At 38.1% G+C, this 27,365-nt stretch overlaps 2 protein-coding genes across 2 annotated transcripts in view; one reads left to right on the forward strand and one right to left on the reverse strand.

The window, feature by feature from the left end:
• OTOG (otogelin) overlaps positions 1-26,375 on the reverse strand; it is a gene marked incomplete at both ends in the record, with an annotated part of 108,768 nt that extends 82,393 nt beyond the window's left edge. Inside the window, 14 exons of the mRNA XM_082761382.1 lie at positions 1,702-1,847; positions 2,391-2,437; positions 3,307-3,415; positions 4,382-4,507; positions 5,338-5,447; positions 6,334-6,440; positions 7,277-7,407; positions 9,034-9,239; positions 9,640-9,758; positions 10,144-10,298; positions 10,510-10,602; positions 18,862-18,952; positions 22,806-23,339; positions 26,250-26,375. Of these exons, the coding sequence (XP_082617508.1) occupies positions 1,702-1,847; positions 2,391-2,437; positions 3,307-3,415; positions 4,382-4,507; positions 5,338-5,447; positions 6,334-6,440; positions 7,277-7,407; positions 9,034-9,239; positions 9,640-9,758; positions 10,144-10,298; positions 10,510-10,602; positions 18,862-18,952; positions 22,806-23,339; positions 26,250-26,375 (2,100 nt within the window). The remainder of the gene's footprint in view (positions 1-1,701; positions 1,848-2,390; positions 2,438-3,306; positions 3,416-4,381; positions 4,508-5,337; positions 5,448-6,333; positions 6,441-7,276; positions 7,408-9,033; positions 9,240-9,639; positions 9,759-10,143; positions 10,299-10,509; positions 10,603-18,861; positions 18,953-22,805; positions 23,340-26,249) is intronic.
• USH1C (USH1 protein network component harmonin) overlaps positions 25,842-27,365 on the forward strand; it is a 44,698-nt gene continuing 43,174 nt past the window's right edge. The window contains exon 1 of the mRNA XM_082760558.1: positions 25,842-26,409. Within this exon, the coding sequence (XP_082616684.1) occupies positions 26,374-26,409 (36 nt within the window). The 5' untranslated portion in view covers positions 25,842-26,373. The remainder of the gene's footprint in view (positions 26,410-27,365) is intronic.

Consider the following 27,365-nt stretch of genomic DNA (forward strand, 5'->3'; position numbering starts at 1 on the left):
TAGGATATACCTTGCTGCACGCTATCGACAAAAGCTTTATTATTCCTTCACACTGAAACTGAAGGAGGAATTCCACCTGACAATTATTCTGTGTTCCAATGAACTTCTCCTTTCACAGCAGTGCCCCTGCCAACTTTCAGCAGGTGTTTCCACAGGAACGGACATTTCTCTCACTAGACACTTTAAAAAAAAAAAAAAAAAAGAAAGAAAAGGCACAACAACAAGAAAAAAAAATACCTTCAGAACACTTTCTCATCATACAGACTACAAAGCCAGTGAGGTTGTCACCTGAAACTCAGATAAAGTTAAGCTGTGCTGATCACTTGACCAATTCTCCCTCCAAAAAGTGCTTAAACAAAATTTCACATCGTTTTCAAATCACTTGTTGCCTGATGACTGTTTATGTCATCAGCTCTAAGGCACTAGGTGACTGGGTTCTTTGTGATTCAAAGAGCTAAAAATCTCCTCAGCTATTTTCTTTCTGGGCTTTTAATCTTCTTGAATGAGATCGGACTGATAACTTAAAAGAATTTTAAAAGCATACAGATCTCAAACCATCAAGAAATACCAGGTTCTGCATTACAAGTCTTTTAGCTTCCCATTTTAATTCATTCATTTTTATAAATGGGAAAAACACATGGGATGGTGCCTAGGGAACTGTGAAGCAGCTCCTCTGCCAAGTGGTACCAGCTATCTGAAAGTTAGACACAAACTGCTGCACTGAAGCCCCACACTCCTGCATTACAGTACACACAAAACTGCTCTTACTACCCTCTCAACACTTTCACATTTGATAACTGAGTTAGCAGTATTTAACCCTGGATCAAACCACATAAGCCTCTGATCACCCACCTGGCTGTAACATTCAGAATGCTTCACTCAAAGCTCTGTAAAACTCTTCCTACAGACTGACCAGGATAACTTTGTTAAAGGATAGGGGAAATATGAAGCCCAATATGTAGCAAAAGGCAAAAGAAGCTTATTTTTTTTTCCTCCTGCAAGCCACCTGAACACTTTGACAAAGTCCCTCAGTCAGGACAAAGACCATGCAAGAGTTATTGCAAGATACTTTGTGTCAGGAGTACTGCATAAAGCCAACTAATTTGATTGTCACTTTCCTCAACAGAAGGATCACCACAACAAAACCAAAAGAAAAATTTCTGTCTATTTTGGATAGGTGGTAAGTAGTTTCTAACAGAAAAATGAATGAGGCCTACAACAATTCTTGAACATTTTTATAGCGGATATTTGCTTCAGACCTCTGCTGTCTGTCCATTGACAGACTTAAACGTCAGGCTGAAGGTAGGGCAGTGGGCAGGGCATCTGCAAGAAGTCAGTTGCTTCATCTTTCATTTGAAAAAGAAATTGCTTAAAGTGTTGTTGCTTTGTTTTTATTTAAGGATCCTGTTTTGCTGATTTTCAACTGTGTAAGCAGAGGACACAACCTCAATATAAAACAAACATTCATAAGCTTCAAGGACATTGCAAAGTTTGGAGAATTTTAAGCTGACAGAATTTAAGCTGCTGATGTTTATTCTTTGTTTCACAGCTCTTCTATTTGTGTTTCCTCCAGGCTATGATATACAATGTGGTTGCCTCTGAGCCTTCTTTTCTCCAGGCTAGACAACTCAAGTATCTTCACCCTCTGCTTATCAGACATGTCTTCAGGATACAAACATAACAAGAGGTTCTAAGCCTTACCTGTCCACAAGGAGTATTTTGCAAGGATATGGTAAACTCTCCAGATGTACGGCTTTTTGCTAGAATATATTGGCAGGTAGCTTGGAAAGTGTATTTGCGCCCATCAAAGGTCATGAAATGAATGTCTCCTGAAACTGAACATTCAGCTGGAAAATAGAGCAAATAATGGATTTAAATATGTAGAAAAGATATTATGCATTCTCAAGAAAATACTGCTGTAGAGTTCATACACTCTGATACATACTATAATTTTTTTTTAAAATGTGCTTGCATTATAACTATGTACTAGGAAAGTGGTTAGGAACCATAGCCCATCTTTGCTTTTGTCAAGTTCTTATGTGACACCAAGCCAAGATATCAAAGCAATCGGTAAGTTGTCAAGTGAAAACTGCAGAGGACACTTCAGATGAATGCCAGGAACAATCAGATAGTGTCATCTATCAGAGACATTACAGCAACCCAGGGGGAGACAAATTACTGAGCTAAATCAAAAGGCAGATATGCTTGCTATTCAGTTCACTTTAATACTTACTCTACTTTGTGGGTAAATGTGTTTATATAGAGATGCAAACAAAAATGTAGATTATATAGTGAAAATATAGTTTTAAAATGTTAATATTAACTACAATATCTTACCCCAATAAAGATTCATAGATATTTAAAAAGTATCTGAGACTTTTTCTACATACCTGGACATGTAAGATTTGTACAAATCCATTTTCCTCCAATGCAAGTGCTGAAATAAAAACAAAAAGGTTTCTTATTTAGATTTTAATTTGAAACATATATGGCTGTTCCTGAGCTGTTTTTCCTGGACTCCTATTCCACGAAGCAAGCACTAGATGTCTAGAGTCTGACAAAATGGCACAGCAGAGCTATCACATTCACTAGAACATCTAGCAGCTGTGGCAAGAGCTTGTCATGAAGATATATCGAGTGAACTCTCACCCACACATCTGACACTTCTCTTTCTAGCTCCTTGATAACAATTGTAAAATCTTAAGGATTCTTAATACTCAGAAGAATAAAGGCATGCCATTTGAATCATTACTTAAAAAAAAAAAAAAAAAAAAAAAAAAAAAAAAAAAAGACACAAAACTGTGGAAGAAGGGGTGGCAGGTCTGCAAATGCATCTGTTTTCTCCAATTACATTGATTCAATAAGAGACATTATCTCTTCCTACAAACCTTTCTTTCTGAAGTATAAAATTAACTTAAAAATTCCCAGAACAGCAACTTCATGTCAAAGATATTAGGCTCTCACGTCCAAGTGAAACAACAAAAGAGGACAAAAACAGAAGGCAAATAAATTCTCCTGTTAAGGTTTAGAATTCCATATTCCTTTTACTCTGGGGAAGAGTTCAAAATGAAGAGTACTAAACATTTCAGTATTCTCTGTAATATCCATGATTTTATCTTTTTCCCCATTAACAGCTCTATAGCTTCCTTAAATTTGTCTTAGTAACAAGATGTCTATAGAACAATAGCTTTTGTATGTAGAAACTGTAACAGCTTGTCAACTTCATTCAGTTTTAAGTGCCTTAAATGACCTCTCTTGTGAATATGAAAGGATGAAGTCCACAGCATTAAAAGAAAAATTACTAACCAGTTATTACATTCCTCATAAACCACAGAGCCTATGGCAAAAAAACTTCCATGGTAGTCACAAGGACAGTCCATAGGCTTGACACACAATTCATTTTCATAAATTAAGCCTACAAGAAATAAAATATCAAGAAAAAAATAAAAATATTTACAAATGGCTGACAGAGAACTAACAAGCATACCAAAGAACACAACAAATGGTCACATACAATAATAAAAGTGTAGGGTATTTGGAAGTAATTTTAGTAGAAAAAATACACATGTCGATTTTATTACATAAATATTACATGGACCAAGTTCCTAAATTGCTTGAGTGAATAATAGCATGAATTATTAGTGTTTAACACTGTTGAATAAAACCTGCTGTTTTATTTGGGTACCCTTTGTTTCTTTTTTGACACCTTTACAATTCTTCATATGTTTTAAGGCATTGTTTGTCTTTATTATACTGTCATAGTGCTTTTTTTCTATTATTATATTTCGATGATTCCAGCTAAAAGAGATTACTATCCCATACACGATGGGATGTATGACAATGACGATCATACTTTTAAGTTGTGAGGGTACATATAAGAGACAGGACTTGAAGATCCATGATATCTCATTTTCTCTAGAATGAACGGATAGGATTACTTACCGAAGGGAAGCCAGTAACAAAAGGAAAAAGACAAAAAAGTTCATAAGCACCTGACCTTGCAGACATTCTTCAGGGAAAACAAAGGAGAAAGAAAAAAAAGAAAAGAAAAGCAAGCAGCAACTGTGGGAATCAAGAGGCTGGCTCCCTCTTCTGTAAAACTAACAACAGAGCATAACAAGTTTTTCACTGCACTGCAGAGCTCTACAGCTAGAATACAGATCTCTGCTGAAACCTATTCCTACTTGTTAGATTGAGGAAAAGGCTCTTGTTACTGAGGAAAACACGGCCATTCATCCACACCCTGTTTGCATTGTATTTATAAAGAGTTCCTGTTAATGCCTTCATCTAGCCAGGCCATGTAGATATGTAAACCTGAGGGAAAGTGATCAGAAAGTTAAATGGAATCAAATAATACATATTTGAGAAGCAAAACTGTTACCATCCGGACAATAGCATCCATCAATGCAGGGAAGCTCACTGCCAACACATTGTGATTGTTGATGACATGAAACAGGGCAACAGCTGATGCATTCATTATAAGTCAAGGGTTCAAGACAGGTAATCACTACAAAACAGAAAAAGACAGAGAAAAAGACAGAGCTCTTGGGCTGCTGCCTATGGTCATAAATAGATTGTACATGTTGATTTTAGATATTTACTCTTTGGTAACTCATTTGAGTATCCTTTGTCTCTAATGATGAAACAATGGGTTTCGTAACACGCACAGAATAGAAGTATATTCATAGTCTGTCCAGTGCAAGTGCATCGAGAAGTAATAATCTTAAACTACATAATGGGAGATGTGGGGAAACTTTCTCACGGCAAAACCATTTAAATTCTGAGACCAGCATAAGAAATCATAGAATTTCCATTAACCAACATTTTTGGAAACATACAGAAAATATTCCTGTCACAAATGACAAATCAATTTTGTTTCTGTCTCCAGACTGGTGGACAAAATAGGTTCTCTCCTTCAAAATTACCTTCTCTGACTTATAAAATTAAGACTTTTTCAACTGTAATTCAAATAGATATTTGAACACTCACAATATATTTTATATGTCAGAAATCTATGAAGTCTTGGCTAATATTTGAGAGAGTAGCTCCATGAAAAAATGTGATGGTTAATCATAATCATTCTTAAAGTATTTCTGATGTTTCAGTAAGAAGGTTCTTCAAATCTCCAAGCTTATTCAAATGTGTTCAATATACTCAGCACAGATCACACTTAAAAAAAATCCTAACCCTTACGTAGCATTGGAATCCACAGTTATGCTTTTACTGATAATTGTATTAGTTCTTAATAGGAGGAGGGACAAAGTAAAATTATGAAGAGCAGTCTTTTCAAAATACAACCACTAAGCAGTATTTCCAAATACGAAAGTGTCTGCATACCACACTGCTGAAAGTGCTTTCGCCATCCCTGCAGTGGCTTTCCTGCTTGGGCACATGCTCTGGCATATTCAGTTAATGCTCGACACCAAGTTGCATTATCAACTGCTGACCTTACACAAATAAAAAATTACATATTATTTTCTCCCTACATTCAAAAATGCAGTCATAACCTCACGAATGCTTCTGCACTACATACATCACATTGTTTGTATTTATGTTAATAATATTTTAATGTACTGTGTTGCTTGAATAGCTTAAAAACCTGAAATGGATATGACATTCTGTGACAGTTGAAGACAGCTGATCTATATATTTGAAATCTGATGCTAATTTTCTGAATAAAAACATGAAAACCAGTGATGCATCAATGTAAAGAGATTTTCATAGAGATCTTGATTTTTACAAAAGGAGTAGCATCCAACAGAAGACTTGAAAGAAGAAAGCATAAGATTTCCGCATCATGGTACAGGAAATAGAATTTTTTTTTCAGACCTGCCTGTTAGATGGTCAAAACTACTTCGACAAGCATTATTCCAGATTGTGAAATGATAGCATATATTCAAATAGTTTCTGTGCAGGCAGATAATCCATTTCTTATTTTTGTTATGTTACTGTATACTGCTTACGGATGCCCAATTCATCTATTCACTACTACTTTCCATTAAGATTAGAAACACTAATGATGTCACACATTCAGCATGAAAACTGGTGTCATATTCAAAGGGATGTAAACTGACAACGTTATTATGAAAACAGCTGAGCCTGGTTTTGGCCATCCTTACACCAAGGAAAACAAGCAACTCCACAGAAGTCTCTGCCAGTAAAACTAAAACAAGTGAAAATCAAGGCATTCTACATTATTACAGGAGTTTTAGATATCAGCTGGCATGCAGAAAAAGAATCACATCACTTTCCTTTATCATGAGAATGAATTATACATGTTAAGGGGAATGTTTATTCTAACAGCTTTGGAATTACTCAAAAACATTCACTTACATGCAAAGATCACTGGTGCAGCTTGCCATAAAAGGAAGAGGACTCACATATTCATGACATTGTTCAAATGGAGGATGTAACAGAATATTACACAGAGTGTATGCCCTCTGTAATTAAAGAGATTGCTGTTGTGAACATGCTTTCAAAAAGCAGAACAATATATCATGCAAAAACAGAACAGACACCTCTCAGGATATGGCTAGGAATTCATCAACTAGAAGCAGTGGCTAGCAACATATTACTGTCCATGACAGAGTAATCTTAACACCGAATCCTTTATTCAAGGTTGTGCCAATGCTACTAAAACATCCCTTCCTAAAAAAGGGCAGACAGTGTTGCAGCTAAGCCTAAATGACCTGAAATAGTCTTTATTTTAGTTAAATCACGTAGTAAAAGGCAACAGAGATCTTGCATCAGCTTTAGCTTCAAAGCATTTCATTTCAAGGTTGTAACTTCAAAATATTACTTACAAGTAAAACTACTTTGATATGGCAGACTAATGTAACAAAAATATTTTTTTGAACACTAGTAAATAAAACATGCTCTCATTCTGGTTTTGGGTGCCTACTTCTTCCTATCCTTCCTAAGAGGAAGCAGTGGGAACCACCTCTATAATGAATTCCTAACTTAATAACTTTTCACTCATTTAACCCCAGATTCAAACACTTCTTTTGGCTGCTATCCAGAAAGCATCTCCAAAAACATCCAAAAAAAATCTCCAAAACATCAAAAAATTAAATTATGAACTCATACAGAAAACTACTTGGGGAGGAAAGAGGGAACAAGATAAATACTGTTACAGCAGCCACCTCAATTCAACTCTCCAAAGGAGAACTGAGAATATTTCCAGTCTCCTTCTTCAAAGTACTAAGTCAAATTCTGGTTCTAATAAGAATCTAATCTAATAAGAATGCTGTAATAATCCTTTTGTGCAGATCCAAACCTGTAAAGATTCATGGCTTTGTGTCAGGCAGGGTGGTTCACTGAGAAAAGAGTTATCCCAGTTGGGTGTTCCTTGTGGAGGATTTTCCTGCCAACTCTCTACAAACTCTGTTACATCATCTGTCAGTTTTCCTAAACAAGACACACATACAGTGAACACAGTGATTTGGCAAAACAATATTTCTATAGGCTTTACCAGGAAAATATATCAATAATCATAACACATCTCTTAAGCAGAGAAAGCCAAACCCTATCTAAAACTAAATGAATCAGGTGCAATTCTGAAGATGATCTGGTCTTTTAAGACAGAAAATCCTTTTGAAGTAAATATAGGAGAAGGTTTTAGAACAGCAGAAAGAAGCAAACTCAAGTCACATGATCTGGCAAAAAAAAAAAAAAAAAGGCTTTAGGAAGTTGGACTATGTGTGTTGTAGCCCTTGAACGAAAGAAAGGAAAGAAAATAATAGCCTGTATATGCACAGTTCTATGTTGCTCCTTTATATGGAACTTTTGATAGAAAGCCTATAAAGCCCCAAGAATAATGAGGTATCCCTAGGTCACTGCAAGGGTACAATATAATGAACTATATTAACCAAATAAAAGGTGTGACCTTTTTATACGAGTAGAAATGACTATGCTAGCTTTAAACAAGTTAAAAAAAATTATTATCCATCATAGAGATGTGGTGACATTGATTAGTATTCAGATTACCCATGAATGCTATCATGCCTTTTCTGTGTTACTACTGCTCCCCAAGACAGCTGGATAAAGGCAGTATGCAGTGCATCTACTTGTGCTCCGGTTACAGCTTTATGCAACTGAGATACCCTCAGAAGGGTGAGAGGGTTGGGAAAAGTCTGATGGCAATGAGCATAACAAGCTATTGATCTTGGTATTAATTTCAGCATTTGTTACAGTGAGTAAGCTATTCAGTAGAGCTAAGGCTGATCCTAGTGCAGGGCTGATGCTTTATAAAATTGAGCGGCACGCTTAAAGGAAACCTACCATATATTACTTTATATGTACTTTAAGCTTTAAAATAGTACTCTATAGAAACACTCTAATTTTAAAGAGCAAGAACAAAGAGTTAAGCATTCCAAAGAAATCATTTCCAGAAGTTTTTATTGCCTCATTTGAGACACATTTTAATGGGCCTGATTTCATCCTCTGGTTCTTTTTAATTTTATAGAGGTCATCACTCAGAATTTTTTGAAAGCCAAGACTCTTGTAAGTATCTGAGGTTGGCATCCAAGGCACTGGGACTCCAAGAATCACTGGTCACTTCTGAAAGCATTAACATAAATGAAATGCCAGATCAAAAAGGGATTTGGCAGTCTTCACTGATTTACTAATTAAAATTATTCATTTTTTTTCCACTAGTAACATCATAGGCTTCCATAGGCTACTACATAAAATTGCTTAGAGGGCAATGAACATTTAAAAGTAGAATTTTATCTTTTAGGTCCCAGCAATTTGAAGTACAAATACCACTGTAAGTAACAGAGTACCCAGCTATTAGCATGCTTTAAAGATGACCCCCTCAAGAGCCCCATCCATATTGATACCAGCCCTCTTCATCAACATTATCATCTAACAGAAGTATTTCCATATCATATTTTTCACTTCAAAAATTCCAAGTATTAAATTCAATTAGCATTGCAAGTAAAACCCAAGTAAAATAACATATAGTACACCTGAGGAAAAACAAACAAACAAAACACATGGTATTACACAACAGAGATTAGTTTAAATACTCACCATAACTAGTTTCAAGATCATCATGCAGGACAGCATTATTGTTTCCACACAGTCCATGCGTTTTGCCCAGGTACTCTGGTGCCATTTTGATATACACTGCAGATGTACCGTCCCAAGCCAGAGTAAAGGCATATTGATGCCTGACTAGAAAATACCCAGCTAGTTTCTGGATGTGTAAATTTCCAATAATGTAAGGTAACCGTAGTCTGTGAAACAGGACAGAATCAAAAAGCAAACAGACAAACAAACAACTTATAATGAAGCAATAACACTGTTAAAAATGTTACTTGGCAATTTAATGATTTCTTCATACATCTTAAAACCACTAATGTAAATACTGAGTAACTGAACTAAAAGCGATGAAGTTGCAAGTAAGAGCCAAAAAAAATCAAAAGGTGAATGTCAATAGTTGTATTTCTTGATAATGCATGCTGCTTACTTAGATATTGACTTCCATCTACTCTGTAGATGAGGAGTGCTTATTACAGCTGTAGTCTGGAAAGTTTTTAAGCTACCAACAAATAAGTCACCTTGTTTACATCTCTGTTATCAAAACTGTATATATTAATTCTATCATTACAGCCTCGGAAACGCAAGTATGATTACCCAAATCCTTTATAGGTCACTTCACTGCTCATCTTTATTTGCTCATCTCCAGAAAAGAATAAACTAATGGACCGCTTGCAAGAATAAGGAGAAGAATGACATTCAGGATCATTATTCACCTGTCAAATAAAATTATTAGTGTCAAAGTTAATATTTAATTAAATTATTCATAAGCCACCTGCTACACAACTAATACTCGCAATCCCACCCTCAGCATGTGGACAAATAACTCTATTCTTCCCAAAAACGTGAGTAAAATTTTCCATCCTTTTGGAGCGGTCTTTTCACAGCAGCAGCAGGTTTAGAAAGTACACGACAGTTTTCTACCAGCTATTTATATTTTGTGAAAAATTAATTAGTAGCATATATTACTTTAGAATTGGATACAGGTTACATTCCAGACTGCCAGACTATCATCTCAAATTATTCTTAATCTCCTAAAATTATTGCATTATTTGTATGTTCAATAACAGTAAAAGGGGATGTAGAAGTGTACTCCCTTACCTGTATAGAAAAACTCTGTTCATCTAATTCAGTATGTCTCACAAGTGCATATGTAGATTTCCCAGAAAAATAGTAATACAGTCCATCAAAAGTTTCAAAATGATATTGACCCCACGTTCTGCATATATGATCTCTTTCAGCACCTGTGTTATAAACTAACAAAAGGAGAGTCACTTGACAAGTACTGCTGGTTTTTAGATTTAATCCGTAGTTGCGATGTAGCTATACCATGATGTATCATCACAGAGAAGAGAAGGTAGGAAAAGTAGTGGAGGAAGAAGTAACATTTAGGAAAAGGGTAGTCATTCTTGCAACTGTTGTAACCTGCATGCAATCCCAGAGGCCCGCTCTTTTCTTTCTACACACCTGTCTGACATCTTGGTCCACTTGCATTAAATCGACTGCAGTTGCAGAGTTCTTTGTAGACACACTCACCTCCATTAAAACATGTAAATGAACCTGAGTGGAAAGCCAAGGCACATTAAAAATAAATGATAATCTTCATTCTTAAGACACAGTTCAGCTACTGATTTTAACTCCCAGAATGCCAGCTGTTAGCTTAGAATTTAACTGCTGTGCTAGCCTTGCTATGATACCTTTTAGTTAGTTTGACATACTTTTAGTCCATTTATTTAGTTAATAAATAAAGTCAATAGATATTACAAAACAAAACAGCATGGTGCTTATAGCCCTACATAAAAGAATGCTGCAAACATTGCATGGGTAAACTCTACTGGAATAAGAGCATGCTACCCTAGAAACACAGATGTCCACATCTCATCTTTCAACTGTCTGCCCTCCCTCCAGGTTGCAGCTTTTATGTACACTAACCACAAACACTCTCCATAAATGCACATGCCTGTACTTGTTTCTAATTTTATTAGACACAAACTTTTAAGAAAATAGAAGAAAAAACTTATATTACAGAGAAACTGCTGTACAGAGAGTAAACTTTGAGTTGCAACGGCAGGTGTGAGTGGAGAGAGAGACAGATATCTGTTTTATTGCAGGGAAGGTGGTACAAGGGGGCAAGGTATACATTTTTTTTCTTTACCCAGGAAGATCGCCACAAGTCAGCCAAGTCAAGCTTTCACAGTGCAAGGAAAGGTGCACACAAGCAGAAACAAGCTTCTTGCTACCAAGTTCAGATGTGGTGATGAAATGATTGAATTGAATTGAACTGAAATGATGAATACTATAGTCCTTCTTAATTTGTAAAATAAATATGCTAATATTTAAGGACAAGAACTAAGCACACAAGTTAAAAAATATTTCAGGAAAAAAACCTGAAGTTTCATCCTTTTTATTTTATTTGGCTTTAGAAATACAGTATTCTTAAAAATAATCTCAGATGTGAATTGTGTAAATGATGTCCTGAAAAACAGAATTTACAGAAAAGCACCTTCCACTTCAGTAAAACACTGACTTAAGGAATGTTTAATCAACAAAGGTTTAGAAAGAAGGCCTAACATTACCTTCAGGGTTTTGAGAAAGCTATACTAAATAGAGTTTAAAGCTTTGTTGATGCAGGCAAACTCATCCAAGCTCCACTTTTGACAAACACTACAAAATTTAAACAGAATTAGGAGAAAAGCCTGCTAAAATAAAGACCACTGTTTTATGATTGCATGGGTCACCACACCTTTAAGTTTTATTCTCAGTTTTGTCTTTCACTAAATATACAAACATCAAAAGTAGATTCTAAGCTGCTATATAGAACGGTTGACATGTTTTTCCATAAACTGATTGTAAGGTAACAAATACTTTCAATCAAGGCAAGAGCTGAACACTGACATCCTACTGCTATTGAATGGATGCTGAATTCCCCACCTCAGCAAGAACAATATAAATCAAAGTGGCTTTTCCTCCCTACTTCTTCTGTCCTTTTGTAGAAATCTCATTTTCTTGATGGATTAAAAATATCATTTTCCTATCAACATATTTTATAGCAAATATTTAGTTTGTCTTGCCAGCATTAGAGAACTTGAGTAGAGACACCATTACAGTAGCCAGTGAGTAGGTGTAAATAAATCTGAAAGCAAGATGCATATGAGTAGTACCCTGTGAGAGCAACCAAACCTCTAACAACAATCAGAACTGTAATTTATTTTTAATGAAAACAGGAAAAAAAATGTTATGAACGATCTTGCTTTTCATTTTAAGCCCCTAATTTAACTTGCACAAGACTTTCAAATGCATCTTTAAAAACTCCCATGATTTGTGTATGGATCTACCACACACAAATCACTGAGATGTACACACCATGTAATTGCACACCCAACATCTAATTCACACCTTAACTTGTCAGTATTTATGAACTCAAAGCTACTAAAACATTTTGCAAGGCTACCTCAAATTTCATTATCAGCTATTTTACAGAAGTATTACAAGTGCAGAAATTTATTGGGGAAAAAGGTCATGTTTAAAGTTTCTTCTGCTTTGTGAGACCCTGGAAACTTAGAAGAAAGACTGTGTACTCACAGATGGTTGTAATGCTAAAACAAGGAAGACTGCAAGAAACTTACTTCATTAAGTAAAAAGAAAAAAATATATCTTTCATGCTCATCTACTTCAGGCTAAATGCTTCTACATATTATCATCTTCAGTTTCAACCTTACAGAATTCTTTCTTACTAAGTCTGCCACAATTTGCCAGTACAGGATTTTATTTCTGGTATTTCCTACAACCATTTTTATTTGCAAAAACATAAATCCAATAACTTTCATATGAAGACTTTTTAGATATCCAAATGATTAATGTTGATTCCTTTGTTTTCAACAATCCTGCTGCAACCTCCTCCCCACCTGGCCAGTGCGAGCTCAGTTTAAAAAAAAATAATGCAAGCACCGTGTATAAAAGTCCCTGCTTATTCTGACTGAGCCATCTCATTTACATACTCACAGTGACCAATCTTGTCACTAATGCAAGAGCCTTACTCCTCTTGTCAAGAAAGGCAGACATTGATCTCTTTCATCTAGAGTGTTGTGAGACCTGTGTAATCAGAGCTCAGGTCTCTGTTCTTTGCTTCTCTAAGATTATGCCCTAGTGCCTGTTCAGCTACAATGATCTGCCATTAGACTGCAAGTCATGTTCCTCTTAGCTGTAGACGAAGTTAGGCCCCTTTTGATGTTTCAGGTTGAATGATTCCCCTTTAAGCACGGCTCAGGTAACCTGCTTCAAGCTACACTTATTTCAATTGTGCATACAGTCAGCTGATGTGGAGATGTTTGCTGTAACCAAGAAGGATGGCTCATGCTCTCTTTCAAAGAGAAAAAGAGAGTTATTCAAATCCAAATTAGAAATCAAATAACTCAGTAGGAGCATTTTTTTTTCCTTATGAAGTCATCTTCTATCTGTGCATGTACAATTCTAAAAACATGATAAATATAGCTGTTGTATCTACTTATACCCCTTTTTACATCACTGCAGAGTATCTTTCTTTCCACATCATGGAAGGGTTCTGTCTACAAAGATGAGTAATTCTTTAGCAGGTAATAACAGAAACTGTTGATTCCAATCATATCCACTGATCTTGCTGCTACAAACAGCGTGGCCTCCTTCAATCAGGAACTGGGTGCATCCATTTCTGCTCAATTAACATACCTGAGGAAGTATTTCTATCAGCAATAAACATCCTATAACCAAGGGCTCACTTAGGTCTTTGTCATTAAAGGAAAATAAGCTCCCTAAATAAGATCACCCATATGATCTTTCTATCACAAGTAGACATCTCTCTTATAAGGAGAGGAAAAGCATTGTACCACTTGCAGAAAGGTAGTAAACATCAAGCTTAGGCCAATGTTAAAAATAGGGGAGGTTACAGAAGATTTTTGTATCCTTGGTTTACTGGAAAATGACAGCTATCAAGTCTTTAGCTCCTCTTTTCTCCTTTGATATTATGCCAGTTGGATTCATTGGGTTGGAATCTGAAAATCAGTGAGACTGGTCTAGCATAAAGTGGTAAGCCCCAATAATAGGATTCTATTCCAAGCAACAGGGCAATTTCTAACCAATGAGGCCACTACAACCTCCAGGTCACCCTGATAGAATGGCCATCATCAGCATAAGGATGGTGTCGTAAAGTCCTTTATTGATCAGGGTGAAGATGAAGAATCATCTTTTAAAGGTCTGAGCTCTTATCTGCTCTTCTCATTCCTTAAATACTCTAACGGTCTCATAACTACTGAACAGGCTGCATCCCCATTCAGTATGTGAAATAAGGTCACTTTAGTACCTTGAGTACCTGGGTCTCTTCTTTTAGTTCATCCCACTTCTTATTGTTTCAATGTCAAGCAATTAGTCTCAAAGAGAAGTAAGACTGTAATTCAGCCCGTTTGCACTGTGTTTCCTAGAGATCAGTGCCCAAGCTTCAGAGGTGACTGCTCATGCTCTCTAAAAGGAGATGCTTGAATGGCATCACAGACCTGACAACAGTAAATTCTAAAATCTATTTTGAAATATTGCATAATCCCACTCAACTCTGGCTGGCTTCTGAAGGGTTCTTCACCTAGGCTCTGATCACAAGTTGTGCTGATTTTATATGGTAACTGATCAAAGGCAACTTGCATCTTTGTCAAAATAAGCATTTACTTTGCATTATTATTATAGAGACTATTTCTTCTGTGGCTGTATATATATGATATTATGCCCAGTTAATTTATTATAGCTTCTTACGGTACTGTTGCTCTGATGAGTATACTTTGGTTGCCAACCAATTATAAGTCTAGATTTTCCCACTCAAGGTTAGTTCTTCTGATTTACTAACACAGTTATGGAGAGGAAAAGGACAGCTGAACATAATTTATACTATGTAAAGCCCTTTAGCATGAAGTGGGATTCATCCAATAAAGAATAGCTCTCTTCTCAGAGCACAAAGATATCTGCAAAGAAAGGTATCTGTATCTCATACAAAAGATAAGATACTAACTCAAGGAGACATGCAACTTAAAGCTTGTACAAATGTAAAAGCAAGCCAAAACATTCAAGAAGATGTCTGACATGCACATTAGCAAGAAAATCAATTTTAACATGCTTTATTTTTAACTATGACAGAGCAACTGCATTCTACCATTCAAATTTTGACCTCACCACAATACACCATTATCATCACTATATTCTTGAATCTGTGGACTTTCATTTGTCTGCCCCCCCCAAAAAAAAAAAAAAAAAAAAAAAAAAAAAAACACATTAGAAAGCAGAATTCCAACATGAGCAAGTGCTTGTTACTGTTATTTTTAAGACATGGCATGAAAACTGTTTAATGCAAATCAGCTTCACTTCAATCAAAGTATGGAACATTTATTTGGAGGAGATCTCAAAATGAACAAGTTTTACTTAAGCTAGGTATGGTAAAAAGGTCCAGGCTGTTCCTTCACGTTCTTCTAAGTCTGCCTGTTAACAAGTAGTTGGTCCAAAGATGGCTTAATACCTCTTCAGAGTCACTTGCAGAAATTGTCTAGACAAAGACTGTACAGTTTTGGGGATCCTTAGAAATATGATTTTTAAAAATTCTTATGCAGTTGTAGAGAACTAGAATGGACAAAAAAAAAAAAAAAAAAAAAAACACAAAGAAAACCAACAGCAGAGCAGGCTGAGATCAAAAGAAGCATCAACTAAGACCTAATCTCATATCACAAAAAATAGAAGGCATGCTTAGAATCAAGTACTTTAGCAGTCAATATTCTTGAAACTTCGTATTTCGTAACTGCATAATTTCCACTGCACACTTTCTCTAGAATACTTTCAGGTGCTTATGGCTATGGGGAACTCTTTCATGCAGTATCTTTTATCCTTCAACAAAACAGTCTTTGAAAGCATCTACCAGTAATGGCACAAGTTTCCTGAGGCATATGGGCTTCAGTAGGATGCAATGCAGCCTTGGAATGAGGACAAAGATCTCATTACACTAGGAAGTACAGTTTTCTTCAAGATTCTGAGGTGATTGAGTAGGATGTAATTTTCATCTTTTACTCAGAGCCTTCCAGTTAGCTGCAGATTTTCTGTTACATTACAACTCTTGACATCGGTTTTGGAGCACACATAAGGAACAAGCATCTTCTACAGAAATGGTGACCTTCAACGTTAGAGACTCATGCCTCCTGCAGCATTTCAACACAAGAACATTTGCAGCATTTAACTCATTGGGAATTTTCAGCAGTAGTTTCAAAGTTACTCCAGAAATAATTTGTGTTGTTCTTCCCAATGCCTTCATAGGGTTTTCTTGTTTTTGTGGTGCTTGTTTGTTGTGGTTTGGTTTGTTTCATTTAGAATGAAAAACAGATTCATATGGAAGGTAGTTCCAGCTTTAGCAGCTATGCAAGCTGCATGTTAAGCACTGTCAATTACTGTGATTAACATTTGAGAACACTAATCCCATATTTTTTGGGTACAAGAAACTAACAATTTATCTCTTGATATTAACTCATACTATACAATTTTTTTTTTGTTCCATTGACAAAAAAAACATTAGACTACTTCCTAAATTGCCCATATTTGGCTAATAGAACACAACAGTAAAGAGACAGTGTATAATCAATCATGTACCCATCATACAATAATTTCATACGAAACATAGCTTTATCTACACAGACAGCTGAAGGAAGCAAGAACAAAGGTAATGTAACAAAGAGTGCCAGACTCTTATTTAGTCCTGTTGGAGTCAATGAGTTTTCCAAGTATGCTGCAGACTGATTTTCAGAGACATCACAAAACTAGAGAAAGATGGTAACTTACCTTGCTGGTTTAAAAATGGAAAAAAAAATAAAAAAGCTTGGCTATTTCATATTATCTCCAAAATGGTGCAAATATCAGTCCATGGACAAAGCCATAGCAGCTTGCAACTCTCTTCAAACTGGGAGAACCAAGATTAAACTACTGTTCTAAGCATTTAGAACACTTTATCAAAATTATTTCAAGAAAGCAGAATGGATTGGTCTTGGGTTCAGTTTTTCATACATACTTTTCACAAACATGCAACAGAGAATTTACTTGGATTTTAAAAGTTAACAGTGAAATACCTACACTCAGAAGATTATCAAGCGTAATAATCCTGATTTTCTTTGCCTGCAATTATGGACAATCATCAGTTTTTAAAGCATGCTTAACATTTTATTGCCAAAGCAAGGACATCAGAAACAAAGTCTTTATGAAATATTTGGACCCATAGAAATATGTTGGAGAGAAGACAAAGTTCATTCTATTGCATTTACAGAGGGCAACAAAACTTTTTTTTTTTTGGTCATAACAACATCTTCCTTTAAAAGCTCAGACATGATGATTTAGCATGAAATACTTGCTACTCTTTTCATTATCATTTTTTAGATTTGTTCTTTACTTGCTTAACTATTAGGCCTACTTAAGAAGTGATTTAAGCTCACACATGGACCTCCTGCAAGAGTTCTGTTAAAGTAGCATAGTGTATCTTGAAAAATCTTTTCTCCAGCTGGCTTGTCTGAAGCAGAACATCAAATCCACTTGTGCCATTAAAAGAATTTTTCACACAGCAAGAAATACAACAAACCAAGTAATTCTACACTTATTCAATTATAGTAACAGATCTCAACATTATTTGCACATCTCTTTGGAAGCTGCTTTATTTGCTTTGAAAACAAAAACAAACAAGTAAACAAGAACTTAACAGAGAAAAGGAAAAAGCTACTTTGTGGTCAACAAGGTGGTGCAAATCAAAGGCAGATGGAGTTTTACTAGTGTAGAAGGCTGCATTTTTAGAGCAATTTTATCATAGAAGATGCATGTACATGCACTATTTGCTCATTGACTATAGAGGTTCCACAGTTCCATCCTTATTCAAATGAGATTATCCTTCTTTAAGCCATTCTATTAGTCTCCTACATTCTAATACATGCTTCACAAAAACTTCTGAGAACAGTATTTAATAAGGACAGATATTGAAGCTTTTAGAGATGACAACCCTAATCACAACTGGTAAGAATCCAGTCCATCCAGTCTTCAGAGCATTTTGCACTATAAAACCTGCAGATGCAAATCCAGATGATACACTACTAGGTAGATTCTACATCCAGTACAACCTACCAGGATTGCTGAAGAGAAACCTGAGGTTACTCAACTAAAGAAAACTACTAAGCTACTCTGAATTGCTGTGAATCATCTTTCTCCTTTGTGCAGGACAAGCATGAAAAAAAGTCTACTGAAGAGCTAACACAGCAGATATTTACCCCTGAGCAGAGATATTTAAGCCTGTCCACTTTACTGCTGAAAATAAAATGAACCAAACAAGCAAAGATGCAAATTAAAGTGCCCACCACCTGATGGCTTAGAGGAACTCATCCTGCTAACCTATGGACTGCACACACAAAAAACACCCATAGATTACATCAGCTAAAATATAACAAAAAACATCAGAGCAGGCAACAGACACAAGTGATTTTACAGCACCTAGGCAGCAAACCACTCTTTTAGGTATATCAGTACAAGAGCAGATTGCCCTGCTAGAAGCTTTGTCAGAAAACACAGCAACTACAGACAGCCTTTTAAATGATCAAACCAGAATCACATATTAACTTAAAGCTGGTCAAGCCTCGTGATAAATGGCCATACTTCTGTAGTCTTTTGAAACCAATCAAGGTGGAGCCCAGTTATGCAGAGGCCTGTATTAGATTTGTTAGTTTTTCTTCATAGGAGTAACTAAATCATGCAGAAGATGCATTGAATTTGTTTCATGTAGAAACTTTAACTTACCAGACGGTCCACATTTCATACTGTGAAATCTTCTCTTCTGAGACAAGGATAATGTAGTAGATGAAGCATTATGAACTGCCATTCCAGGCTCCTTTCAGAAAGAACAGAGTTATTTAAGCAGCTATAACCAAGAGTTTAAAAGTCTCTTCGTAGTCTACCAATCAATTTACCATTTTCAGTAAGCTCACTATTTGATATCAACTTAACAAAAATTCATCAAAAAAAACATATGGTATACTTAAAAGTACAGTCACTCGGTAATGACTCCAGTCAAATAGTATCAAAGCACATTATGCCTGAAGACAGCATGCAGATTCTAAGCCAGCTAAACCAAAATACCCCAAATTGCCTATACACTTTCTTCTGTACCCCCTCCATATTCCTTTCCACCCCCAACAGATAAATGCTCTATACCAGCACATATACCTACCATTATTCTCAATGTAAACTTTCTGCCATTTTGAAAATTCTTCCACTCTGTTACTGTTAATTAAAATCATTTACAATATAGGCATGCACAAATCACTAAACATTCTCATTCTACGTTTTTTTTTTAACACCCAAATAAGTTTTCAAAAATGTTTCATGTCATATTAATCTTCCCAAGTTGTTCTAACACTCCAAAAAATATGACAAAAAAAATTGTTTTCTTTCTCCAATGCCTTCAAACTTCAGCAGCAGGACATCTCAAATTTTCTCGTATGAATTATCAATATTGTGGTGAATAAGTTTTCTTTCTCCAATAAATCACCCCTTCAGAATCCTAATGATTATAGCCCACTTCACTTTCTAATCACTTCCATAAGTTGTCACGTGACAATACTTGGATTCTGTTCCCACCAACCTTTCCAATACCTCCACTCTTGCCATATTCATCTATTAATCCAACTTCTACTTCATCCTTTCATCTCCCACCTATCAGTGGTGTCAATCACAGCCCCATCACTCTTTCAAAACTCAAATTATTTACAATAGCACTTGTATCACTTCTGAACCAGGAACAGACTTAATCTCAACCAAGTCCCATGGCAGAAACTTGCACCAATAACTTGGGCCAAGAGGGATGAGAGAGAACCCACAGGACAGCTGTCAACAGCTTAACAGTCAGTCATGGTCACTATGCATCTGACAGGTAAATTGGAGGAACGACATTTTTGTTAGACAGCTTTACCCAAGGAAAGCTCACTGCTAATGGTATGGCATGGGAAGGTAACAGTATCTTCTTATAGGGGAAAAGTTTTAGCACTGTACTTCAAGTTTATGACCTCAGCTAACTCCACTTACAGAGAAGCAGCACTACTTCAAAAACTAAATATTTATACACAGAGGTGATGTTGATATGATTTTGGAAGGTCCTTTGAACATCCATGGTCAAGGAAACTTGTAAACAAAAACAACCCATCGTAAAGGAAACAAAAATGGCAAGAAGAAGGACAAAACACAACTATGTAGACATTGTTTTTACTATTTTCAACAACTTTTTTTTTGGGGGGGGGGGGAGGGGGAGTAGGAAACAATATCCAAGAATTGGCATATTACTCTAAACATATTTCCATATCAGCTCTTGTAGAAAATGTGTTCTAAGGAAATAATGTGTGTTTATTATGCACATAATCACTCCTGCAAAATTTACTAGACATCATGCAGAATGGAAAGTAATAACAACATGGATATTGCTTCCAAATTTCTTTAAAGAGTTTTTCATAACTTAAATATCTACATCTCCTTTACAGAAAAAAAAAAAAGTAATACATTAAATTATAGAAGACAATTCAGCCTATAATCCATTCAATAAAATGGATGACCAGATCTATTTAGACAGTTTACACATAATCCTCTAATATTCTTGTCATTATTATACTGCCATGCTCATTACAGGTAGAAGTATGCCTTCGAATTAGCATACCTTAATTAAAAATGTATTGCTTATCTTCACAACAACCTCCTATCTCTGTTCTAGAATTGCCTACATCTAGGGTAAGCAACAGGTTTCTCAAGTCAACGTGACCATTTCTATTCCTGGAAGATAGAGATAAGACTTAACTTATTAGAGATGTATTTAATTACATTTGTGTAACTTATTTACTGCAGTAACAAATGTTACTGACATGTCATTTCATTTCTTTGTCTATTTCACCTGGGAATTTTAAAGAGCAACAGCTACATCCACACAGTGGTTATATTTCAGTGATGTACTCTATATATGTACTCTATAAACTACCACATGATTATAGTGATAAACATGTTAATATCTGTACTTTAAGTTTTCTTTACCTATTAGTATAGAGCATTAACTGATGTAAAGAGTGATACAAGTAACCAAGGAAATATTTCCAACAAAATCATAAACACCAGCTGTGCCTATGTAACTTCATCTGAGGATGTTAGATTATTTGCAATTTTCACATCCTGAAGTTTCATCATACCAGTTTCTCAGTCCTGTGCATGACTCTGCAAAGCACTTGTAACACATTAAGCATTTTCCATGTTTTAAGTATTCATTTACGTGTTTGACTGAGAACTGATCTTAGAAACTATATCATCACATATATCTTCATGAACATGAACTCTACAGAGGCTGTAACCAGCACTTAATGCTGCTGTGCCTCTTCCTCTCAAGAAAGCTTACGGAACGCAAAAACATGAAAAATAGGTGAAAATGTCTTACTCTTTATTTCAGACAGTTCAAATGGCTAGAAAACTACTCTTCACCATCACTTATTTTTCCTCTCTCCTAAACATATTTCTTACAGAAGATTCATTGAAAGATTTATCCTCAGCAGCCCAGCACAGAATGAAAACAGTGTACTAGTATATGTTGAATTCTTGGGGGGTTCTCAATCTGCAAGCACTCGGTCTTATCAGTGGTTGATTCTGTTACCCATTTGCAACTATGAGGCATGTTTCTCTCTCCATTGAGGTTTTTCCCTAAAACAGAGGGGAGAAAGCAGAAACAAAAGAGATTCCTCTGTGGAGCCACGAACAAGGGCTACAAAGCCAACTTTCCTTTTCCCACCCTCAAACAAGGGAGTGGGAACCACACACCCTAATTACATTTCAGCAACATGCCATGAATGATACAGCTGGGTTGCCAAGATAAACCACATCCAAAAACCAGTACCCGGCTGTAGTGACCCGATACCATCAGCTCATTTACTTTTACAGAGAACTGAGAAGGCTCACACAAAGTAACTGCTGCTGGATGAGCCAAATCAGACCTCAGCTTTCCTCAGAGCAAGAATACTTGCTGTGACACACAGCTATTTCTGGATGGACTGAAGCTCTAGCTACCATCTTCCCTCTCCACTTAGCACTTGAAAGCTTAAGCTTTGTTCTGTTAATGACTGACATTCCTTACAGCAGAGATATAAGATGTTCAATGCTGCTTGAACAAGTCCTGAAGAAACACAAATGGTGAAACAGTCACCAGAAACACTGGAAGCATCATGGTGATGTATGCATCTGTTCAGGTAAGATATGAGGAACTTCAGACGAAAACATCTCTCAGACTGGAACTAGTAACCACTCCTCACAGGAGCCTCACTTCACACCAGCGCTAGGTGGGAAACGCAAGGCACCATCATCACATCACCTCTTGGGCCACAGTCCCCCTTTGGTTCTAGGTCACCAACCACAGGAGAAGGATGCTGTATTCCCAGGTGACTTCACAGAGAAAGGCCAGACACCCTGGCAGCCTCAGCTCCCCTGAGGGGCACCACAGCCCGCTCCCCACCACCTGCCACCCCCTCACAACACCCATCCTGCACTCCCTACCTGCGTGGCCGCGATGAAGCCATCGCCTCCCCGAGGTCCTGCGGCGCTGCCTGTGCTGAGGGCAGGAGAAGAGGACACAGTTTGCTCAGCTCGGGCTGCCCACCCCACCCCAGGCTGCACACAGCAGCGGAGGCGAGGAGAGAGCCCCGCTCCACCAGGCTGGCTCTTACCTGAGGAGCGGCAGGTGCCCGTCGGGAGGGAGCTGCGCCCTGGCTCCCCACGGGGACAGAGCTGGAAGGCAAAGGCACCGGGTTAGACGCCAGCCCTGCCCGGGGTCGCCCCGTCCTCCCTCCTGCCCCCGGCTCGACGCTCACCCGACGGCAGCCAGGCGCACAGCAGCGCCCCGACGAGGAGCTGAGCCTCCATACGGACACCAGCAACCACCTCTCCAGAGCCGCAGCAGCCCTCAGCACCGATACCCAGGGCTGAGCCCCACCGGGCGGGGCGGCCGGGGGTTTATCAGCCGCCCCCGGCCCGCCCTCCGGCCCCGGCCCTTCCCCGGGCACCCGGCCCGGTCGCCGCCCCTCGCCCCGTACCGGGGCCTGGCTGAGCGGCTCCGGCCCCCCACGTCTCTTTTCTCTTTCTCTTTTTTCTCTTTCTTGGCTTTCTGGGTTTAAGAGGCGCTCAGTGCCTTGGCAGGAGCTGTGAGCCGGGGGTCTCTGCACCACCGCTAACGCGGACAAAAAGGGGACTCGACGCTGCTGCTAGAGGGAATGTCTCGTGGCTTAAAGCCCTCGGCTTCCACACAGCTGTCCGCATGGGCAGGGAAGCCAGCAAACCGTGTTAGTGCCTAACACACTGAGCATTGGCCCCGTTTCACTGAGGGAAGTGCTAGAAGTTGAGTAACCACATGAGTGAGACACGGGAGGGAGCATGCCACTAAGGCATCGTGATAATTTCTTTGGCTTCTGATAACTCTTTGCTACTACAAATTCAGTCTTGAATGTGGAGCTCTCTGTAGACTCTTTTCCAGGTTTATTCTTTCTCCTTTTTCTGGTGACTTAATTTTCTGTCATTGCTAACCTTCCTTCAGCTATTTTTCTTCCCTCTTTCCCTCTCTGTTGCCTTTTTTGTTCTTTTCCCTTTCCCATCTGCTGCTGTCTCTCCCCGTCATTCTTCAGGTTTGCATATCCTATAACAGAAGCTTTAGAAGCTGCCCATACCAGGTGAGAAAGTGTCTCAGATGAAAAGGAGCCTTTTCTGACTGCTTTGGGAAGTCTGTTAACAGCAAGTCATTAAAAAGATCTCTTTTCTGCCTTTGTAATTTGTCCCTGTGGATTGGATTTCTTGCTGCAACAAGTGTTTCATTTCTAATGAAATGATGGAAAACTAGCGGTGTTGGGCACTGAGAAGTCTCCTGCAAAGGCTGGAGGGAGTGCATATATGAGAGATGAAAAGGGAGACAGAAAAGATATTATTTAACTCCAGCGCAGCATTTTGCAAATAACCTCAAAGAGATTTTGCAGATTTTTTCTCTACCCTCGCCTCAGAGCAGAGCCTATCTACACCGAATGCACCATGCTTGGCTTTGGTGCACTCTCTCTGTTCCAGATTACACTAATGGAAGTAAAGAAAGTAGATCAAAAGCAACAGGAGTCAGTTTACACAACAAACATTTTAATCTATTTCTTCGCCTTGTAAATGGGCTGCCTGCTGTATTCATATTCCTTTAGTGACACAAGTAGCAACTAAGAAAATGAACTAGTTTAAAGCTAATTTAGATGTAATTTAATTTCTCAACATGAGGGATTTCTTGACCAAAACTAATAAGCAGTGTAATTGTACCATCTTTTAATATGACATGTTTGAAACAATGGAAACTTCAGAACCATCTCATACATTTTCTGATTATTAAGCTTGCTGTTTTGAAGCACGGGATAGCTTTGTGGGTTTGTTAGCTTTGTATTTATGTATTTTAATCCTGCAAGATATAGCTATATGTTTAAAAAGTCACTTTCTTTCAAATGTACATAACTTCCAGCTGATAAAAGATCTATTTCTGTGGAAGTCTTCTAGAAGTGATTGTCTAGCAGCGACTTAAAGTTTGGATGTAAATTTGAAGGAAACGTACATGAAATTTAAAAGATGTAAAACACTTTGTATCTCTTTCCTTCTGTTCTCAAATATAAAACAATTTTGTTTTACTTCTTCAGGGAAGCAATAATACAGTGGTGTGTATGAAGCTTGGATAGAATAGCTTTTCAATACTGTGCAGTACTGCAACTTGCCTTAGGTAGCAGACAAGTGATTTATGTACTAGTTGTACTTCTGATTTTGTTCTCTGAAAACAGCTGGTGAGTGTGTAAGAACACAGGCTTATAAAGCATTCCTCCCTTTCTTGTTCCTGGCACCTTTATGAGTAATGGGTAGTGAATACCATTGACATGTTTCTTTACAGCAAAGCCATCTTCTCAAAGGGGCAGGAGCAATTTCTAAAGGAGCTGGTGTAGCTGAAGAAGGTTTTCACATGGAAATAATATAACAGATTCCAGTTTGCATTTGGCAGTCTGGAATCATTCATTTTTTGTCATGGCTTTGTATGCATTCATACAAGTTTGCACCCCATTGGAAGGAAGAACAGGGAAGCTACCTGTGCTAATGTAAACCGGGGTCTCTCCAGTTACGAAGGTAAAGCTGATACTGCTGTGAGACTAAGGAACATGGTCTCCTCCTCTTGCTTCCAGCCTGAGTTGTACAAGTCTGTGTTATCATGTACTAGATTATGGAAAGTAGGAGGGGAACCAGCTGAAGAGAAAATTACCTAAATGACATTAGTCTGAAAGAGGCTTCTTTCGGGCACTCTGAGTTTGGTTCTTATTCATTTACTCAAAGTAGGCACTTCAGGGCCTACAGGTATAAGCAACGCTGGTGTTTTCATGGGAAAGGCTAGTAGAAACAAATCAGCCTTGAACACCCAACCAGGGCAAATCAGTCTCACTCAGCTTACCTAAAAATAAAATAAAAAATGAAAAAATTGAGATTATTTGCTGTAGAAAAATCCATTGAAGCAAATTCTTTTTTTCCCCCATCAGGTGTTAGCACGCTTTAAATTTCACACCTTCATGTTCTTCTTAAATAGCAGGGCCAGAGACATGCGTGTACCTACAGACATAAGAGGGATGTTTGGATGTGAGCTCGTGCTGTACGAGAAGAACCAGGAGTGAATTCACCCCAAAGAGCTACTTGAGAGAGTAGTGTTCGTTTTCCTTTTCTCTTTTTCTTTTTCTTACTCTCTCTTTCTTTTTTCTTGCTCTTTCTTTTTCTCACTCTCTCTCTCTTTTTCTTGCTCTTTCTTTTTCTCACTCTCTCTCTCTTTTTCTTGCTCTTTCTTTTTCTCACTCCCTTTTTCTTTTTCTTGCTCTTTCTTTTTCTCACTCCCTTTTTCTTTTTCTTTTTCTTACTCTCTTTCCTTTCCCTTTTCCCTTTCTCTTTCTCTTTCTCTTTTTCCCTTCCCTTTCCCCTCTTCTTTTTCTTTTCTCTTTTCGTTTTTCTTTCCCATTTTTCTTTTTCTTTCCCCTCTTTTTTTTTTCCCCCCTTTTCTTTTTTTTCCCCCCCTTCCTCTTGCCTCAACCACCCCCATCCCGGTGCCGCCGGGAGCTCGGTGCCGGGCTGACCGCAGCAGGGCGGGGATGCTGGAGGCGGCGGGCGCGCCTCCCACCACCCCGGGGCGCGGCCTCGACGGCGGCACGGCCGCACCGCACCCGCTCCCGCACCTTCACCCTCGTCCTTCCCCGCAGCATGGAGCGCCGTGTGGCCCGGGAGTTCCGCCACAAGGTAAGGGGGGGACGGGCCGGGGGCGCTGCGCAGGGTGACAGCAGCTGCCGGCTCCGAGCTTGGTGCTCCTGTGCCGCAGCCTGCTGCGGGAGGGGCTTGGAGAACTTAGACCCCAACCTGGAGAGGGGAGGGAGAGAAGGATAAACAATAACATTCAGTCATGCGTGAGTTTTTTAGGGTTTCTTAGAATAAGCGTTGTGGGATTTCGATAAAGTCACGGTGGAAGCGTTGTACCCAGCAGGGAAGGTGAAAGCACAGGTGCTGAAGTCCAGGCCGAGGCAGTTCAGCTTGGCAGTTCCTTGTCTTAGCAGCCCGTGTTCAGCAGCCTTCAGGCCGACCTCAGCGGTCCCGACTGCAATTGTGCCTGGGCAGTCATGTGCAAGTGCATTTGATTCATGGAGCAACTCCGTCTGCCTGGCACATCGTTTTATCATGTGTATGCCCGGTTAAATGCGTGCTCAGCAGAGCTCAAAATTGTGTGAGTGAAGTAAGCTCAAAAGGCTCTGTTTAAGGAGAGGAAGAGAAAAATGATTAACACGTTTAAGAAGTAGTTTTTTGTTTGTTTGTTTGTTTGTTTTTCATAGCAGTTTAGTTTCACTCTAGTGAAACTAAAGTTTTCAGTACTTTTTTCGGGGGGTGCTGGCTTTGTTTTGTTTGCTCGTTTTCCTAGCGTGTAGAGTTTCCTTTAAGTAGCTCCTGAAAACACAGTTGTATAATGTGCTCTGTAGAAATACCATCTGGTAATAAACCATTAACTAAAGAATTGTTAGAATGAAGTAAGGGGGCTTCAAAGAACCAAAATGAATTCCAAAAACATGAAGGACTTGGATACTGCATAACGATGACTGCAGCTATCTAGCGAGTTATTTCTGTCTTGTTACCTATTACTGTATAACTCACCAGTGGGTTGTGCAACATACCAATAAAGACTTTGGTTTCCAGGCAGATGGTTACCA

Source organism: Aythya marila (genome assembly GCF_965140915.1).
Source record: "Aythya marila genome assembly, chromosome: 5".
Taxonomy (NCBI): domain Eukaryota; kingdom Metazoa; phylum Chordata; class Aves; order Anseriformes; family Anatidae; genus Aythya; species Aythya marila.